A 15,674-nucleotide genomic window follows, 5' to 3' on the forward strand; every position below is an offset into this window, starting at 1 on the left:
TTCTATTGAATTTGATTGTCTACTTCATGATGGAAGATGATTTGTACTTAGAGGTGGCCATACCAACAAGGCCTCTCATATTCTCTTCCAAGGACTTATCTTTTTGGCTTAAAATAAATGATTGATTAGGCCGATGCAGGTTATCTATGTTTTTCTGTCTCTCCATCAAGCTCTACAGCTGTGCTCCAATCTGCTTATTAGTTACATTCTGGGACACAGATGTGAGGTTTTTTTCCTTGTTTGTGTTAGTTCTCACATGTGGATGATTCAGGCTGTGGATGATGAAATACCATGTTCCTCACACCCGTTCTGTTTGGGACACCTGTCAGGGTCATTCATTTTCTCAGAAAGGTGATAAGGAAGCTACACTCCAAAGAACAGGGACGAGATTGACCCCTAGTTAAAAGGGAAACTGTACAGAGCAAACCAAAATACAAGGAACCTTCTCTGCTGCGTGTGAACTGGTTGTGATTGCTTTGTGGCAATCCATACTCTTCTAAAATGGCCCACAGTGATTGCATTCCCTCTCACGGGCTGTCTGTCCCTTGCTTGTGGGCAGATTGCCAGCAGGAGATGCCAAGCAGCCTGGTGAAGATTAGGGACACAGGGTTTTGGCCCAGGGCTCTACTCACTAGCTGGATAACCACGAGACATGAGTTAACCTTTGGGGACGTGAGTTGTCTTACCTGCAATAGGAGGTGATCAGTCTAGTGCAGGGATTTTCAAACCTTTTGGAGGGGGGACCCTTTATTCAAGGGAAATGATGAACAAGGGTCAGTATGTGTAATGCAGTAAAATGAAACTTGTCCTGCTCTGGATTATGAAGTTACTGCCTGCTTAGTGGGGGAGGAAGTTGAGTTGACCTGGCTGTCCAGGGCAGCACCTGAGACCTCTGTACATCTCCAGCTTGTCCAGTACCATAGCCATAGCCACGGGTGACTACTAGACCTGACGTGTTGCTAGTCTGAGTTGAACCTAGATGTTAAAGACTTAGCATAAAAAAAGAATGCAAAATATCTCAATAATTTTATATTGATTGCATACTGGAATATACATATTATATTATGGATACATTGGGTTAAATCAAAATATATAACTAAAATCAATGTACCTGTTTCTTTTCTCCCCTTTTCCATTCAGTGATGGTGCTGGTAGACAAACTGGAGGCTCCCGCCTTGATTCCAGGCATCGGAGCTCAAAGGTTTTGTGGATTTTAATCATTGTATCTACTTCCCCAGGTCTCTCTGTTTCCATGAAATGCATTAGGAATTTGTCCTGGCAGCTTATTTTACTACCACACTCCACTCCAAGAATATCTTTTCATTTAAAATACTCTTTTATTTCCTGCTGAAAACATATTTATTTTTGTTTTTGTTCTCATTTCATATTCTCTTCCCATAGTGTGTTTAGTAACTCATCTACAGGACGTGCCCATACTTCCCTGTGGGGTGGAAGTTGGTAGAGCCGGCTTCAGGGCTTTGGTGAATTATTTCCTAGGGGGAATTTCTTCCTGTCCTTTTCAAGTTAGACTCCAGACTTCTGATATGTATGATGTAAATATTTCTCCCCCAACAGCCACTTTGGAAACTAAATTTATTACTCTTTCCCATGATGGTGTTGCAGCTTTACCTTGGAAAGCCATCTTATTTACAACCTTTGCAATTTTCCTTTGGTCGTTTTCCTAATGGCTGAGAATATTGAGGTCAAAAGGTGCATGTCTTACTATTGTAATCTAGTTCTACCTCTGCGTTTCCTACCTGCCATCAGGCCCACCCTGGGTCCTCCATGACTTCATCAAAAATCAATATTAGGAATTGTTTGGACTCACAATCTGATGATTTGTGCCCAAGAGAATTCTCAGATCACCAGCATGCCCCACAGTGAAACCCTCTACCTGTGCAAGTTGTGCCAGGTATCTGGCACCTTGCGAAGTCCTTGTTTCTTGGGTGTTGTCCCTTTCTCTTCTCCCACAAATGCTGCCTTTTAAATGTATTTACAACTTTCTGCTCATCTACAGACAGGTGTTTGAATTTGGCTCTGCGTGGCTCATTGTTTAAATAGGCGACATAAGGGAGCTGGGCTGTCAGTCACCACTTTGCCTGGCTGTGCATGAGCCTTCATAAGGCACGGGGAGGCCATGGGGGCCGAGCAGTTCAGAGAACGCATGCTTACTGGAGCCGAAGCCACCTGTGTGTGTCCTCCTGGAAGATGGCAGCTTCCAGTGGATTGGATGCTGACATCTTCCTTTCTACCTCCCAACAGGTTACAGTTTATGACTTCCAAAAGAGTTCATGGAATAAAAAGAGAGTGCTGATAATCTAAGTAAAATTACCTATTCCTCAGTAACGTGTTCTTCCTCAACAATAGCTTTTAAAGTTTTTTAAATGCTGATGTTGATTTTTTAATTCATGGTTACAATTGCTTACCTTATTCATCAGCATTGATGTGAAAACTTGTATCAGACTTCCTTACAGGATTTTGAAAGTACAGCTCATGGGAAATATATATTAATTCTTCTACTCTCTGAAACTCAATTTTCTCATCTGTGAAGTGAGAATATGCATGCATATATTATAGTTACATCTTCACTAGCTTGCTGAGATAAATCAAATGAAATGTGGGTAAAAAAGAGTTGTCAGATTTGGCTGTAGAAATACAAGATGCCACTTAGATTTAGATTTCAGATACATTTTGAATAATATTGAATAGGACATACTAATACTAAAAAATGATGCATGGTTTATCTAAAATTCAAATTTAAGAATCCTTTTAATCTGGCAACCAACCCCCTAGAATATGAGCATCCTTCCTGATCTGCTGAAATGAGACAAATATAAGTTAGTCAGTACAATATTTAATGAAATTTTCATGTAATTATAACTCTTCAAGTCTTTCCAATAGCAGCCATACTGTCGGCTTCGATCGATCTTAGAAATCTGGGAGTAACTCCGTCTCTTTCACGATGAGTATCTGTAGCTTTCAGCTTGAGAAACTACAAACATGTTGAACATGTTGACTGCCAAAGTTGTGTCCCTAATATATTAGCAGTTAGCACTTTCAAAAAAAAAAGCAACTATTCTGGGAGCGTGTGCTGGAGCAGGGCCCTTTCCGTGTGTCCTACCATCCGCTCCGATTCTGTCCATCTGCATCCATCTCCTCCTCCCTTTTTGGGAAGGTGAGCTGTGACTGACAGGAAGTGCCCAAGTTTTCTTCTCTTGCTGATATCAGAATTTTAAAGAACAATGAAGAGAGGTGTATGTATTTCTGGTGTTAAATCAAAAAGCAAATGGAGACCTGCCTTGAAAATTCCCTGAGCAGACAAAACCCGCGTGGTCATACAAAGCTTCATTTAGCTTGTTTGGCAAGGCTAACTTGACCTGGGTCGTTTCTTGCTTTTGCCTCTGGAAATCATACACAAATTTGAACTATTTCTCAAGGCTTATAGGAGGGAACCACTGACCATTTCTGTATCTTTGAAGAAAATTCTGATACTGTAGCCAATCTCTGTGCAGAATAAAGTCACTGCTTTCCCACTATATAATCTGGCACCTCTGAGCCTCATTCTGAGCTTCAGTTTGAGTGCTTCCAGTTTGCAAACTGTCTTTCTGCTGTGTACACACTGAACTTTTATTAATTACTGCTTTGGTGATTCAGAGGTTTTACTTCTGTTATTTCTGAACTTTTGGCCCTGACATCTATTTTTTTTTTTCCTGGAGCTAAGTATTGAATTTCTGTCACATGGAAGGTGTGTATAGTTTATTATTCTCCAGTAAATTTTCAGAGTTAATATTTTATCAGATGAAACCAATTTAAATGAGTTTCTTCATTCATATTTAGTATATGACACTTGTACTTGAAATCTGTCCATATGGGGAAATAATGTTCCTTGTTTTACATTTGCACTTACTGGTGACATAACTGTCATTGAAGGTGACATGGGAAAAATATTAATCAGGATTTTTTTTTAGCAAATGCAGAAATGGTCGTGACATTCTCATTCCAGGTCACCTTCCTCCCTGTCTGCTCGCCTCCCTCTTTCTCTTCCCTTTGTTACATCACCGACTGGTTCCATCTCTCACCAGGCATGTGTGTATTAAATGCCATGGGCCACGGTGATGTCCACTCTGCATGCATCAGAGGACAGAACTGATGTGGTATCTGCCCCCATGGAGTTTAGGGTCAAGGGTAGATGCCGCAAAGCAATTAAATCAGTAATTCTGATTAATTTTATGAAGCAAAATAACAGCAAAAATTAAAGTGCTCTGAGGGACCGACAGGGTCCTGCTGTTGTGAATGAAATTGATGTTTGCTTATTGTGCTCTTCTATGGGGTGAACTCTGCCTTCCTGACACTGAAACAAAAAAGTACTTGCTACGTTCTTCATCTAGAGCAAGTGGGCTTGAACCTCATACTGAGCAACCAGGAGCAGGCACTGAGGGAGCGTGGAGGGTCTGATTCTCCACCTGCCAGTAGGTTGCTGCTTTGTGGGAAATCCCAAGTGTCCTACATGAGGAAGCCCTGACTGATCTTCTGTAACACAGTGGTGCCATATTAGTGTCATGGCAGTCAGAAATGTCACTTCTCCAACCTGCCCCTTCTCCAAAATGCAGGATTACTCCAGCTTTCCTTTTCATTGATTTATTCCACAGAGAAATATATTCCTTGGAATTCCATGTTTTTTTTGTGTTTGGAATTTACCACTTTGTAGTAAAATTATGTCATGTGATAGAGGTGTTAACTCTCGCTATGGTAGTGATTGTATTGCAACATGCCAATTCACAAAACCAATACATTGTTCACCTTAAGCTTCCACAATATTAATATATCAATTATATCTCAATAAAAAATTTGGTATAAAATTATGACACTCAGTTATTCATAAAGAGAAAAGAAAAAAAAAGAGAGAAGAGAGGAAAATAGCCCAGGAGATGCAAAGAAGCAGACCTGATGGTGCCCACGAGAGAGGACTTCCCCCGGGACACATCAGTGTGACAGAACTGACAGAACGCACTGAGCCAGGAGTGTGCAGAGGGCACAGAGAAGACTCCCAGCTCAGCAGTCAGAGGCAGGTGCCTGGGGAGTCCGTGCTAAGTGCCATTCTCTGAAACGCCAAGCCCTGCGGTTCTGTTAGGTCCAGTCTGGGAACTCAGATATAAGGTGTGCAGTGGGAAAGTTTTGACCGGTAAAGGCTATTTCTTGTAAATTCAATTACTAAAGATCTTTTAAAATGTGTTTTTTTTTCCTCCTACAGTCACCTAAGAATTTGAAATACACGTGAAACATACTGACATTTGAACTATTATTCAATTGGGCAGGTTTCTTAGAGTCATACATCATCAGCAAAATAAACAATAAACAAGGAGTCTTCATTCCACTGATAAATAAGATTTAGTCCGTAACCCGTGTTTAGCACGCCCGTGTTTCCCATGAAAATAGTGTGATAACAGTCAGACAATGGTGACTGTCTTGCTGGTCCTCCCCCTTCACCCCAAATCTTCATCTCCCACGTGAGCCTTTCTGCGCATGAGGTGGCGGCAGTGCCCGGCTCCCTCTCTCGTCCTCTGGCCCAGACGATGTCTCCTGTCCTCATGATGGTACAGTGGGTGGCCGAGCGCTCGGTACCTGTCACTGCCCCACAGGAAGGCTGGGCCTTCCGTCTGCTGGTGAGGAGCTCCTCTCAGGGCGTTTGGGCCAACACATCTGTGCTGACGTCGCCTTCCCAGAAGCTCCCATCTTGCCCCTGTCCCTGCCTTGGTGCTCTGCACTGTCATTGATGATTTGCACTCTGGGGGGCAGGAAGACCCTAAAATCACTGGGGTTGAATTTCCTACCAGGTGGGAACTGTGATCTCCAAGTCCAAATTAGGTTGACTTATGCAGTAAAGACATACAAATTCCTTGTACACCAAAGTCTGAGCACTTGTTAAAATATCTGCTGCCCTGTTGCACACACTTCCCCTTTTTCTAAATCTGCCTCCCTCCTTCCCTCCTTCCCACCCTCTCTCCCTCCCCCTCCCTCTCTCCCTCTCTGCCTCTCTCTTTCTTCGCTGCATTCATAGACACTCCTCCTCACAGACAGGTACTACATTTTTAATATTCCCAGCATAGAGCAAACCCCATATATGCTTCAACTTTTTCAAAAGGAACACACTTAACCAGCTAGCTTAAGATACATTAAGCATTAATTTCCTAATACTGCATTCATTATCATGAAGGCAGTTCATAATCAATAAATGTTCACTGGCAATGCTTCAGCTCTACATTTTTTAACATATTCGGGATATGTCTGCTTATGTATTTGTTCTTTAAATATAAGCATCCCCAGTCTCTAAGGACTTTGATAGAAATGGACAACTGCAAAGTATTTCTGTCCAAAATCTTCTGAGATTAATGCATTGGAAGGAGACCCTGAGCCAAAGGTTCTTGATTTAATTCTGGTGTTAAAATAACTTCTTAGCCTCATTTTCTATATTTACAGAATAAGAATTAAAACTTTCGAGACTCAGGATTGTGACGGGTTTTATTCAGTCAGTGCCTTTGGGATGATTGGACGAATTTGATGGCAGCTTTGGGAGGTGCTTCTCGAGGGTTGGGGTCTTGCCCTGGCCCTGTGTGCTGGCAGCAGAGGTCTCACCACAGCACCCCGGGAACAGCCTGTTTCAGGTCTGTGTCTCGGACCCATGGCATTGGCTTGTGCCATGCCCATGGCTGGAAGGACCAGGACCCTCCCCGTGCTCTTTGCAGCTGGTCTGGGGAGTCAGTCTGGTTCAGAGCCAGAAGAGGCACTTAGGGACAGGCTCATCCGAAAGTGAGCATGCACATGTGATGAGCAGAAAGCCTGGGGTGGGGAGGAGACCAGGCCAGAAATGGATGTTCAGTGCACAGGAAAGAAGAGCTCAGGTGTCTGATCAAGCATTAGAGAGGAGAAAGAAGGTGATCTGGACAGAGGAGGAAGAGGGACAGAGCATCATATATCTCCCAAGCTCCCTCAGCTGCCCGGCATGTCTGCCCTGGCCCGCCATGTGTCTGCCTGGCCTGGTGGCAAAGTCACACCTGTCCAATGCTAGGTCTCTCAAGATCGTCGCTTGAGGGATGTTCTCCATGCAATGGGCAAGGCTTGCTTTGGCCCACAGTGAGCTTTACTGTGCTCTGGGTCTCTGGACTTGGAACTGGGTGGGGCTGATGGTAGCTGGGTGGTTCTCCTCCCTGTCTGTGTGTTTGCTCTGCAGAGAGCCAAACAATATCAGTTTCTGATTGGATAGGTCCTGGCTGGGACCCAGGTGTCAGCATTTTTTTTTTTTTTGAGAGGGCATCTCTCATATTTATTGATCAAATGGTTGTTAACAACAATAAAATTCTGTATAGGGGACTCAATGCACAATCATTAACCAACCCCAAGCCTAATTCTCAACAGTCTCCAGTCTTCTGAAGCATAACAAACAAGTTCTTACATGGTGAACAAGTTCTTACATAGTGAATAAGTTACATGGTGAACAGTGCAAGGGCAATCATATCACAGAAACTTTCAGTTTTGATCACACATCATGAACTATAAACAATCAAGTCAGATATAATTATTCGTTTGATTTTTATACTTGATTTATATGGGAATCCCACATTTCTCCCTTATTATTATTATTATTTTTATTTTTTAATAAAATGCTGAAGTGGTAGGTAGATGCAAGATAAAGGTAGAAAACATAATTCAGTGCTGTAAGAGGGCAAATGTAGATGATCAGGTGTGTGCCTATAGACTAAGTATTAATCCAAGCTAGGCAAGGGCAACAAAACATCCACGGATGCAGAAGATTCTCTCAAAACAGGGGGGGTGAGGTTCTAAGCCTCACCTCTGTTGATCCCCAATTTCTCACCTGATGGCCCCCCTGTGACTGTGCCTGTCTTAGGTTGTTCCTCCCTTGAGGAATCTTACCCGTCTCTGGCTAACCAGTCATCTTCCGGGGCCATACAGGGAAATGTAAAGTTGGTAAGTGAGAGAGAAGCCTTATTGTTTGAAAAGGTTAGCTTTTTACTTCTTTGCATATTTATGCCCTGTGGCTTCTATGCCCAGCATTTGTCTTGAGGTATCTTTACCACTTGGAAGAATTATGATACTCGGTAATTTTCGATATGAGGCACGGATTCTACTAAAGGATTGTAATTAGGAAGGAAGAAGTAAAGCTTTAGAAGTAGCAGATGGAAGAAAACATGGGAAGATTGATTATTTCTTTGACATATCTTCTTGCAGAGTAACATAAGCATGTATAGGTTTTAAACTACTAATTAAATTGCGTACACACATTAACATAATAGGAATACAGCTACATAACAAAAGCAGACCTACAATCACCAACCATATCCAGTGAAACCAAGAAAACCAGTTAGGTTCCCTAGGCATTTGTGAAAACTTATCAATGATATGATGGATATTGTCTAACTGAATTTGAATAGTTTGAGAAAAATCAGACAAATTAAAACAACACATTCCTGCGAACTGTTCACATCCCATATGTTCTTTTAACAGTAGATAGTCTGTAGTCGCACGATTTTGGAGCACTGCAAGTTGCACTTCTCCTAATTCTTGGTTGAGTTCCAACAGTATAGATCCAGTCAAATTTGTTGTTTTACTGTTTGCACAGGCCAGCTTAGATATCTCCTTCTTCATTCCAATGGCAAGTCCAGGAACTGGTGGGATGAATGCAGCTACAACTGCAGCAGCGCCAGGATCTTTGTTGAAGTTTTTTGATGATCACCTTCTGGAATGACTCTTCCAGAGGATGTTGATTTTGGAACTTCTTCTTCATATCGTATCTTAGATCATTTTCTGGGTAGCCAAATTAGGCTTTGATCCTCTGTATAAACACAAACAGACCCTTTGCCCACACTTTGATATGACCTTCATACCATTGTGAAAAACCTATTGGAGATCACCACACAGGAACTGCTTTTTTTTTTTTTAAGAGAAAGGAATATTATCAGAAAAATGTACTTCCATAGCTGATCATCTGCAGGTGTCAGCATTTTTTAAAGCTGCTCAGATGGTTCTGTGTGCAGCCAGGCTGGAGAACTGTGGCTGCTGAACTGATGAGTGACTGGTGAGACCCACGGACCTTCCTTCCTTCCCTGTCTGTTCACAGATTACGGCACCATTAAGAAAGTACGGGCGCCCCTGACTCAGACCTCAGGCAGCTGTTTGCTGGAGGAGATCGAGCTCTTCCCCCAGAGATGGGGGGAGCCCATCAGGAGCCTGCAGATCCTGCACAGCCAGCATGTCCTGTTCGTGGGCCTGTGGGAGCACGTGGTCAGAATCCCACTGAAGAGGTGCCAGTTCCACCACACACGCAGGTAGGGCAGCCCTGGGGTGCCCCACGCACTGGTGCCCCACAGAGACGCGCCACTCAGAAAGGACTCAGGGGTCCTTCCAGATCGTGAACAGCTGCATGGCAACAGAAACTCAGCATCTTTGTGAGTCCTGTATTCCAGGATGCTGAGAGTTTTGATGCAAACCTATTTACTGTGATGGGAATAACCCAGCAGGTATCCTTGGAGGAGGAGCACATAATATACAGAAGTTGAAACATCCGTAAACAGCTATCAGGGTTCAGTTATTCAGTGCATATTATACTCAGTGATAATGCTGATAGTTGGCGTTCCTGAATTAATCAGGTACAAGTTCATTTTTATTTGAATATATATATGTTTCCATTATATGTCATAAACTATTATATGTAAAGAGTATGTCTATTATATTTATACATGTAATATACATTATATGGGGCAGAGAATGATATGAAGCATGCATCATCTCAGCCCAGAGCTCAGACCCTGAGAAGGAGGGATGTGTCATCCTGTTTGGGGGGCATCCTCAGTGCCATCCTCAGCACCAGCTCCCTTGAGTGGTACATCTCTCCTGCGGCTCCCGGGTCCTACTGGCTGGGTGGGAGGAGGGAAAGAAGGGAAGCCCTGTAGGCCCAGGGAAACCCAAGTGCTGTCATGCCTTCCCTCAGCCCTAGCCAGTTCTTCTCATCCTCCATAGGGTGTCCACTATTGACCACAGTGGCCTTTCAAGTTGGAAAAATGGGGCTTAGAAAACTGCAAAGTGTTGTATATACTCTATGCCTGACCAGCTCTTTAATGTTGGGATATTACATAAATGCTCTGGCCCCTGACAAAAGATTGCTCGTGGGGAAATCAAAATCTCAGATGTTCTCAGGTATTAGTGCTCTTATTAATTCCGTTCCCCACAGCAGTGCATGACTGCAGATTTGGTATAGAAATGGACTGTTTGGGTGTATCACTTATCAATGCCATATACAGGTCATTCTTTCTCTAGCAAGGCCCAGTGGCACTAGCTTTGGGGCTCAGAGGCTGGTAGGCACATTACACACTTGCATGTGCTATTTCTTGACCTGGTCACTAAGGTGTTTTAGATCTTACTTTTCTCATCTAACACAAACCTAACAGACTGCTACAGAATCAAAAGGGATAATGCATATTGTATAAAATTCAAAGCATTCTACAAAGTGGGTGTTCTTATAAAGAAGGAAGGATTTTATGTACAGTAAAATGCATTACACTTTTCCTTCCTAGATGACTCTAGACAGGGAAGTATATAATATACTGTTCCCTTCATTATCAGAGTGTTAAAGAATAACATTAGGGGCCTCCCAGCTAGAAATAATGCTATTGTGAGCATTAATAACAAATAGGTATTATTAACAGCTATCCTCTATATACATCTTTTTCCTAAAGTTAACCCAGTAGCTGCTTGAAATTTACTCTGATTGGTGATCCCTGCAGGACTAGCCTGGTGCTGGGATGATTCTGCCTGGTTCCTCATAGCTCAGTGGGTGATAGCAGGGTTGGGGCCTTGCCAATAGGCATGTCACAAGTAGAAATGCTGCTAGAGGGGCACCAGTCTAACTCCAGCCCGGTGAGCTCTGAGCTCTAACTGATGTTTTTGGGGGTGTGATACAGAATAACACACAAGAAGACACAGACCTGTGCTCTATGTAGGGTGTTTCTGATGCCAGAATGGGGGCTTGTGACTTGCAAAGTGTGGGACGATTCATCATTTTCGAGGTGCTCTGTCTCGTTGTGTCTGGGTTGCAAGAGCTCATCTCTTTGTAGGTGCAGCTTAAAAAATGAAGTTCTGCCTCAGAGCAAGGAAGCCAGGCATCATCATGCCCACCTGGACTCTTGCTTGGCACTTCAAGCCCATTCACGAATCCATGGGAGCCAGCTGCCAGCAGGCACAGCAACCCTGGAGGAGTTCACAGTTTCCTCTTTTTCTATGGAGGAAAATAAGTCTGAAATGAAACTTGTCTGTCTTCATCAGGCTCCTGGGCAGAATAGGTTTTACAGTTGTATCCAGAGCTAAATCTCCCTGCTGTTTCCTAGTCCATTCGCTCAGAGAAAAGCAGAGAGATTACAACTTTATTGTCAACGGATAGACTGTGGTCTTCTGTGTGCCCACACTCAGAATGGGTTCGTTTGTGTTTGACCCCTAAACAGTCCATTTGAGAAAAGAAAATCTAAAGATTTCAACCCACAAGTTTCTCTGAATTCTTTCCATATATTTTTCTGCCATTCTCCTCTGGTGGAAAGACAAGAAAACCTAGTAATTAATATTAACTGGAAAAAGAATCCATTTTTTAAAAACTAATAACTACATACCCAGAATTTTTTTTATAATTTGGGGGAATGTGTTTTTTTTAACAAAAGCAACTTCAATTTTCCAGAAATATATCTAAAGAAATACACTAAATAGGAACAAGATAACAGTTGAGTAACAATTGGATAGTAATTTCTTTGTTAAACATGCTTTCCATAGTAGATATAAGTCATTTCATTTGTTATTAGAAAATCAATTTTATAAATAAATTTTGAAGTGTTTAAGAAGAGAAATTGAGCTTAATAAATGACTATCTCCATCTGAATCATATTCACATTTTCATTTCTTTGAACATGTGTATTCAAAGGCAGCACACAGTCTGATACCTGTTGCGATGTTTATAAATGGTAATAACTGAAACCGTTCCACAAGTTTCTTTTACATATTTGGCACTGTGCTGGGTCTTAAGGAAAGTGGTGATTTTCCTTAATCATTACACCCTCAGAATGAAGTTCCACATCATCTCCATTTTTCAGACAAGGAAATGGGAGCTCAGATTTTTGGTGTCCTGCCAGGGTCACATACCTTGTGCCGTGTGAAACCCGAGTCCAGGGCTGGGACTGTCTGCTCCACAGCCCAGGCTCTGTCTCTGGGTTACTGTGCTGCCCCAGGCACTATGAGGACGTCGCCCTCAGAGGTCCGATTTCAGCAGGGACACGCTGCTTGGTGGCACGTTCCTCGTGTGTTCCTGAGAGCCAGACTAGGTGGCACTGGGACAGGAGGAACCCAGGTCTGTGCTGACAACTAGTCGTGGCCTCTTCCCACCCATTTCTTCTTTCTTATACTTGCCACCAGGCTAGAGCCAGGAGGCTGGAAGGTTTTAGAGCCCCCTGGTTATGCTAATGTGAGTCTCCACTCTCCAGTGACTTAGAGTGACCCCGGGGCCCCAGGACAGGCGGGGAAGAGCACATGCATGCCTGCACTGTCTGAGCTCTACGCAGGTTGGAATTTGGAACAAACAGCATGGCGGTTTTGATTCCACACAGCTGTTTTTCCCTGGAAAGAACAGTATTTAAACAATATACTTCAGTCAAGTTTGACCTCAAAAAAATAAGAGATTGTTTTAATTTTAGCCTTTTTTCACACAGCCATTTAATAAATAGTATGGGAAAAGTAAGCAAACAATAAATCCAGCTCATCAGAATGGGTGGTTACCTCTGGGGGCATAAAGGGCAAGGGAAACTTCTGCTGTTTCCGGTGTCTCCCTTCTGTACTCTAGGACTGGCTTACCACATGTTCATATTAGTTTCGTAAGCTGAATTAAGAGTCACTGAATTTTGAAGGATGTGGGGATGTGGACAGCCCTACAGGTCTAGAGTGAATAGGAGTGGAGGGTGGGTAAGCTGACGCCACCTTATGTGCCCCTGGTCGGGGCTCCCAGTAGCAACGTGAGTTCCTTAAGGTGGGAAAGGTCCATAGGGAGGCGCAGGACAGGGCAGCCAGGCCACACCTCTAGTTCCCACCTGGTATGAAGTCCAGTGTAAACTCCTCACCTGCCTCCCAGGAAAACGGTCTCTGGCAGGGAGCAGAGTCCCCATCCCACTGTGCCAGGAAGACAAGAATGGTCCCAGGACATGGGCTCTCACACTCATGTCCGAAAAGGAAGTTGTTCCGCCGGGAGGCATGCTGCAGCCTTCCAGGTGGTCTGACCGGCCGAAGCTCCTCAGTCTAAGGAGGGGGAAGTGGAGGCGGCATGCCTGTGGATATAGACGACAAGGTCATTTTAAGGACTGTGAATTAATTAGTCAGATAGAGTGCTTACTCTGGGCTTCACAGGCAGCTACGCTGCTCCTTCCTTGGGGCTGGGAAGAAGTCTCAGGCTGCAGTGAATGGGGGCGGCTGCATCAGCAAGACGGACAGGGTCAGGCAGGGAAACAAGGCACTGTGAGGCAGGCCAGTTGTTGGCTCCATAGATATGAGCAGAAGAGGTGTCAGCTATGCCACCCCTTGTCCCAGAGGGTGACCCCAAAGCAGAAAGAGGCAGGTGGCCGTTCAGCGTGAGAATGGGGGTGCTGCGGTGCTGGGGCGCCAGGCCGTGCTTAGCAGTTTGGTGGCCTGTCGTTGTCCCTGAGACAGATTTATGGGCAGAAAGCCTACCCCATTGGAACCGGGGACATTGTGAGATACTCTCCCAGAACACAGGAGGTGGGGTGGGTGGACAGCCTTGGAGCAGCTGCTCATAATGCCCCCAACGGGCCATGGGCAGGGAGGGTCGCACAGCATCCTGCCAAAGCTTAGATCAGCTATGGTGAGGCCCTGCCCTGTGCAGAGACATGTACAGTTACCAGGGTGCCAGGGCAGAGAATCCCCTTCACTGAGTTTCAGTAAAACTTCAGGTGGCAGGCTGGATCTGGCCCATGGGCTGTCACTTGCTGACTAGTAAATTAGAATCCTGTCATCTATGCCTTTTGAATGAATCAGTGTACCTTAAATCATTATGTAGACTGATGGATAAAATTAGGTGTTAAATGTATGGAGTTTATTATTCAATTGCATAAATTAACTCTATACCTAAATATTTTCTGAATACCATGGTGTTCTCTTCTTTTCAGACACTTACCTATCCTTTGTTTTTTTTATTGACACCCAACATAATTTTGAGATAAGCTAAATCTATCAGGTTATAAAGTTAGCATTTTATAGATGAGGGATGGAAATGAAACAGAGAATGTCCAGAGACTCATCAGCCATAAGACAGACCCTGCAATGCTGAGTGTTGAAGGCCAGCGCAGGCTTCATTCCGCTCAGAGGACCAGGAGCCAAAAGCCGGCAGTGTCCGTTTTCCCAGGCTCCGTGCAGCCTCCAGCATGGTGCCTGGCCCCAGGCATGCTCAGTGAATATTATCAAACGTACAAGTGGATATTCTGCTGCTCCTCTCTTTGCTATTTCACTTCATAACCTAAAAAAGAGAACCTAAATCCTTGTGAAACAGTAAAACTCCTTTCCAGAAAGGTGTGGTGGTATAAAACGTTAGCAAAAGGACTAAAAACCTTTGGGCTTTAGGTGTTTGCTGTTTCATTTTTGCTTTATTATAAAAACTCATTGAAGACAGAAGAAAAGCTAGGAACCAGGAGAATCCTAGTCTATATATAAAACAGAAGAGACATGCCTTTTAAGTTTGGTTTATAAAATTGGAGGGAAAGATGGAGCCATTAAGAAAAGCAGTTGTCTCCATTTGTAAACAGGTATTTAGTTAGCCTGTAATAGTATCATTTAATTAAAGAAATTAACTCCACATTAAGAAAATCAGTGTGGAAGCTAGGTTGCTGCAGGACATTTATTGCTTGAAAGAATAAGCTTTAAAAGGTGAAGTGAATACATTGGCAACATTATTAATTAAATATTCTGTAAAGACAGCATCAGTCTGATGGGAGAAACACACAATGTACAGGAAAAAAATCGCAGGATCCCCACAAGATCACCCAGTAAGACAGCCTTAGTCATTTAATTATGAATCACATAAACATTCAGAAGGACATTTTGACATGTGCCTATTTTACAAAGTATATATTCTCTCTTCAAAATGAATTTAAAATTTTCCAAATCTCAGTGTGTGGAGTTCTTATTTACATTGACTTTGGATCAGCTCCTCAAGACTCTGGATTTCCCCTAGTTAATTTGTTCACAGTATATTTATTGAACTTATTACTATGTGCCAAGCACCAAGCCAGGCCCTGAGTGTACGATGATGGATGAGGCGTCCCTAACCCTGTCTTCATGGAGCTCAGAGTCTAATGAGAAATTCTGGCATAAATAAAATCTCCTAAATATCTGTTGTGGATTTGAGCCAAAGAGGCTTAGAGTTTACCTTAGAATTTATCCCAAATCAATTTATCATTAAAGTCTGATCCTGGACTACAGTTGGACCTAATCTCCAAGACTGACATTCCTGTCCAGTTATTTTTTAAGCTATATCTGAATCACAACCAGTATTCTGATCTTAAATTTCAGTCATCAAGTATGATATACTTATTCAATAGAGTATTCACTCAGTGGGTTATTCT

At 43.2% G+C, this 15,674-nt stretch overlaps 1 protein-coding gene across 1 annotated transcript in view; it reads left to right on the forward strand.

The window, feature by feature from the left end:
- SEMA5A (semaphorin 5A) overlaps window positions 1–15,674 on the forward strand; it is a 462,739-nt gene that overhangs the window by 349,255 nt on the left and 97,810 nt on the right. Inside the window, exon 11 of the mRNA XM_036896667.2 lies at window positions 9,134–9,341. Coding sequence (XP_036752562.2) covers window positions 9,134–9,341 — 208 coding nt within the window. The remainder of the gene's footprint in view (window positions 1–9,133; window positions 9,342–15,674) is intronic.

The sequence above is a fragment of the Manis pentadactyla genome, chromosome 2, assembly GCF_030020395.1.
Source record: "Manis pentadactyla isolate mManPen7 chromosome 2, mManPen7.hap1, whole genome shotgun sequence".
Classification (NCBI taxonomy): domain Eukaryota; kingdom Metazoa; phylum Chordata; class Mammalia; order Pholidota; family Manidae; genus Manis; species Manis pentadactyla.